This window comes from Silene latifolia, chromosome X, assembly GCF_048544455.1.
Source record: "Silene latifolia isolate original U9 population chromosome X, ASM4854445v1, whole genome shotgun sequence".
NCBI classification, from domain to species: Eukaryota; Viridiplantae; Streptophyta; class Magnoliopsida; order Caryophyllales; family Caryophyllaceae; genus Silene; species Silene latifolia.
Window position 1 is genome coordinate 146,104,981 of NC_133537.1, and position 4,887 is coordinate 146,109,867.

Genomic DNA, 4,887 nt, shown 5'->3' on the forward strand with positions numbered 1-4,887 from the left:
AATTAAGACTTTGGAGGACATGTTAAGGGATTGTGTGATGGAATTTGGTGGTAGCTGGGAAGATAGATTGGATCTGATTGAGTTTTCTTACAATAACAGCTACCATACCAGTATTGGGATGGCTCCATTTGAGGCGTTGTATAGGCGGAAGTGTAGGAGTCCGATTTGTTGGGACGATAGCGCAGAGACAGTGGTTTTAGGACCACAGATGGTGCAAGATATGGTTGAGTAAGTGAGGTTGATTCGACAAAAGATGAAGGCGGCCCAGGATTGACAAAAGAGTTATGCGGATTTGCATCGTCAGGACATTGAGTTCCAAGTTGGGGATAAGGTTCTTTTAAAGGTGTCACCTATGTGTGTGGTGTTGCGATTTGGTAAGAAAGGGAAGCTAAGTCAGAAATTCATTGGCCCTTCCGAGATTTTGGATCGTGTGGAGAAGGTTGCTTATCGGTTAGCCTTGCCACCCGCTTTGGATCGAGTACACAATGTGTTTCATGTGTCTCAACTCTGGAGGTACGTGAGTGACCCTTCTCATGTGCTAGAGGTTGAGGACATTGAGTTGGATGAATCCTTGTCTTATCTTGAAGTGCCAAAGGAGATTTTAGATCGCAATGTTCGTACGACTAGAAATGGGGAGACCGTATTGCTAAAAGTGCTGTGGTCCAATCACAACGTTGAGGAGGCGGAAAAAGCTATAAAGGAGCGCTATCCGTTTCTTTTTGATCAGGTATGTGTGGTTACGGGGATGTAACCATGTTTCTTTAAAGGGGTAGGAGATGATCGCATAAGTTTTTGGTGCGATTTTTGGTCAGTTTTGGTCAAGTTTAGTGTATGTTTTGGGTTTTTAAGTTGTGTTTTAAGATTTTCCTTGAGTTGTAGTTGTGTCGTTGCGTTATAGTTGAGTATAGTGAGTTTTGTTTTCAGTATGGGTTTGAACTTCGGGGACGAAGTTCATTTTTAAGGAGAGAAGACTGTAATACCTCAAATACTTGAGCTGTTGGGTACTCTATCGAGTAGGACTTACTCTGTCGAGTAAGTTGTTTACAGATTCTGGAGTACATTCTGCTTTGAATGTACTCGATCGAGTGGAGATCGGCGATACTCGATCGAGTAACTCGGGTTTTATGGACTTTTCGGCCGGGTTTGATAGTAAACGTGGAGAGGTATTTAAAGTTTTGGTCGACAGTCTTTGTCACTTTTACCTTTATTTTCTAAACTTTTCATAAGAAAACTCTACAACGTTCAATTCTCTCCTCTTTTTGCTATCAAATCAAGGCTAGGGTTGTCGGATTTCTAAGATCATTATACCCTTGTGATCATCATCATTTGGGTAAGTCACTTGTGTAATTTTTATACCAATATAGTAGATTTGTCTAAACCCTAATTTGGGTATTTTGGGGTTTTTGGTGTAATTGTTGTTGTGGATCATAATTGTATGCATTATTGTTATAGGAGGTGATTTCGTAGAGGAGGCTTTTTGATCTGCTGCTATTGTTGTGGGTGATTCCATTTCAGGTAGGGTTTTCCCTACTTAGTTACTGTATAATTGATTTAAGTTAATGTGATGGATGAATTACATGGTTATCATTGTGGTCATAATTGTATTTCTTGGTAATAAGCATCATTGTCAATATTGTGGTTTTGGCTGCTAGTTGTATGTGGTTCGCGAGGTGCTCCCTCGGCTGAGTGGTGTCATTTTCAAGAATGGCTTGACGCCCTTGATTCGCCCCTTGTGGTTCCCGTCACAAGGGGGATGTGCACATTAATGGTCATTGGGTTATTCGCTCTACGATTTTGAGCGGGGCTTAGGTGGTAAGGCTGCGGTCCCCACTGGCAGAGTGGAATATCTATTGCGATGAGTATTCTGGTAGGTCTACACACTTTCGTGTGTAGACAGGTGATTGGTGATGAACTGGAGTTGGAGGAATGTGCTTATGTAATTGGATGTTGCTGTATTTCTTATTTTGATTATTCAGTAACTGACCCCGTTTAAATGTTTTGGAAACTGTGGTGATCCATTCGGGGATGGTGAGTAGTTGATTAGCAGGTATTCCTATGGAGTATGCGCGGGATCTAGCTGGGGATGGAGTCATCACTAGTCCGAGTCTTTTAGTCTTCCGCTGATAGTATATGGCAGTTTTATTTCAGTTTTGGATTCCAGTTTGAGACGGTTGTATTTTTATACTCAGTTTGGTTTTATAAGTTGTACGCATTCTAAATATTTAAACTTAAAACATGTTTCTTTATGGTCTTCTTTGATTACTATACCTCGGGTAACCGAGATGGTAGCATCTCCATGTGCTAGCGTGGTCTTGGTAAGACACCTTGGTGTATGGGGGTGTTACATGTTGACTATCATATGATGAACTCCTCACATATCACCTGAATTTGAGTCCAAACAAAACCAATGTGCTGGCTGCAGTCTTGGTCACTTGATTAACTGAATGCTGCCTTCTGCTATTGGTCTTCTGAACTGATGACCATTGCATTAGGATTAACTGATAATTAAAGTACTTATGACCTTTTGGAAATGTCCTGATTATGTACATGTTGTTGTTGTTGGATTGCTAATCTTAAGCTGAGCTTGGGCAGGGGACTGAACCATCCTGAAACCCCTGAACCAATGACCTGGACCTAGTCCTGAATGAGCTTGTTGCCTAAAAAGCTGGTAGTGGGCTATTTTGGCTTGCTATCCTTGCCATGGACCTTGACCTGGTTGTGATAGGGTCAGGGATAAGGCTAAGCTGGCTGAGCTCCTACTCCAACCTCCCCTTCTTGAATTGGATTTGGCCTTAAAGCCTCAGCATCTCCCTCTTCATAAGTTTCTTCATAGTAATTAAGGTTGGAGGTCCCTTATATTGAAGGTGCCATGAACCCTATATTCTCCAGGTAGGTTGAGCTTATAAGGATTTGGCGCAATCTTCTTAGTTACCTCAAATGGACCATCTGCCCTAGGCATCAGCTTGTTCTTTCTCTTCTCAAGGAACTTTCCTTCCTCAGATGGAGCTATACAAGGTCTCCTGGCTTAAATTCTCTTGATTTCTTAGGACCTTTTCTTACCCTGTACCCAGCATTGGCTTTCTCAATCTGTTTCATGACCTGAGCATGGATCTGCTGTATTTTTTCCACCCTTTTCTTGGCATCATAATCAATTGAACTCCTCTTGACTGGTGCTAGATCAGTTGGCATCAATGGGTTCTCACCATAGACTACCTTAAAAGGACTTTGACCTGTGCTGCTTAAAGGAGCTCTGTTGAATGCAAATTCTGCCGCAGCCAATTTTAGATCCCAATCCCTTAGGGACTTGCCCACAGTGCACCTTAGAATTCTCCCCAAAGTTTTGTTGGTTGCCTTAGTTTGGCCATCTGCTTGGGGGTGGTGAGAAGTACTGAACAACAGCTTGGTTTTAAGTTACTTCCATAGAGTTCTCCAGAATTGTCCCATGAATTTGACATCTATATCTGAAACAATGGTTTTTGGAACCCCATGAATCTTGACAACCTCCTTAAAGTAAAGATCAGCAACACTCACTCCATCCTCAGTCTTGGTGCATGCAATGAAGTGTGCCATTTTGCTAAACCTATCAACCACCACCATGATTGAATCCTTCCCCTTATGTGTCCTTGGAAAAGCCATGATGAAGTTGCTGATATCTTCTCGAGGCCTGTGTGGGAGTGGCAATGGTGTATAAGGACCAGTTTGAAAATAGGACTTAGATTGCTTACATGGTGCACACCTCTTGATAACATCTTGCACATCACCAAGCATCTTAGGCTAGTAGAATTGATCCTGTAAAATTTCATAGGTCTTCTATACTCCAAAGTGCTCAGCAAGACCATTTGAGTGAGCTTCTTTGATTAGCAATCCCCTATAAGCCCCCTTAGGAATACATAGTCCATTTCCTAAGAACGGGAATCCATTCTGAACCAGATATTTGTTCCCCTTCTTAATTTGACCTGATTACTGCAAATTACACCCCTCCTTGAAATCAGGATCATGAGCATAAAAATATTTCATGTATTCAAATCACAGCACCTTTTAATCCATGAAACGGAGCATAATATATCTTCTGGACAATGCATCAGCAACCACATTGTCCTCTTCCTGAACAAACTTGCTGGAAAATGAGAATGATTGCAGGAATTCAACCCACTTTGCATGCCTTGGGTTTAATTTATGCTGACCATTTATATATATGAGTGCTTCATGATCTTAATGCAACACAAAAGGCTTTGGCTTCAGATAATGACTCCAATGATTGAAAGCCCTGACAATAGCATAAAACTCCTTATCATAGGTAGCGTAATTAAGCTTTGCCCCATCTAATTTTTCATTGAAATAAGCTACACGCTTGTGCCCTTGCATCAACACAGCACCAATACCCACTCCACTGGCATCACAATTTACTTCAAACAATTTATTAAAATCTGGTAAAATGAGAACACGTGAGTTGCACAACAGTTTCTTAATTTCTTCAAAGGCGTTCTGAGCTCTTTCACTCCACTTGAATTCTGTTTTCTTTATGCACCCAGTGACTGGTGCCATGATTGAACTGAATCCTTGAATAAATCTTCTGTAAAATGAAGCCAGGCCATGGAAACTCCTGACCTCAGTGATGCTCTTAGGAGTTGGCCATGTTTTTATGGCTTCAATTTGAGGGATCAACAGATATCCCTTCATCAGATATCACAAAGCCAAGAAACTGGACCTCAGATTGCATAAAGGAACCCTTATGTTTGAAATGAAATGATCCTAGGCCAAGGCTATTTGAATCCTTATCATCACCACTTTAACACGAGGTTTTGCATAAATGAAAGCAACATTGTACCGAAGTCTACACAAGACTTCTACTATGAATGTGAGCAAGCCTTTGACTACTTCTACGGG

The 4,887-nt window shown here is 41.4% G+C and overlaps 1 protein-coding gene across 1 annotated transcript; it reads left to right on the plus strand.

Moving 5' to 3' along the window:
• The first annotated feature begins 352 nt into the window (after nt 1-352).
• Nucleotides 353-2,498, plus strand: LOC141618498 (uncharacterized). The gene is made up of 2 exons (XM_074435611.1): nt 353-727; nt 2,493-2,498. The coding sequence occupies exons 1-2, from the start codon at nt 353-355 to the stop codon at nt 2,496-2,498; spliced, it is 381 nt and encodes a 126-aa protein (XP_074291712.1).
• The last annotated feature ends 2,389 nt before the right edge of the window (nt 2,499-4,887 follow it).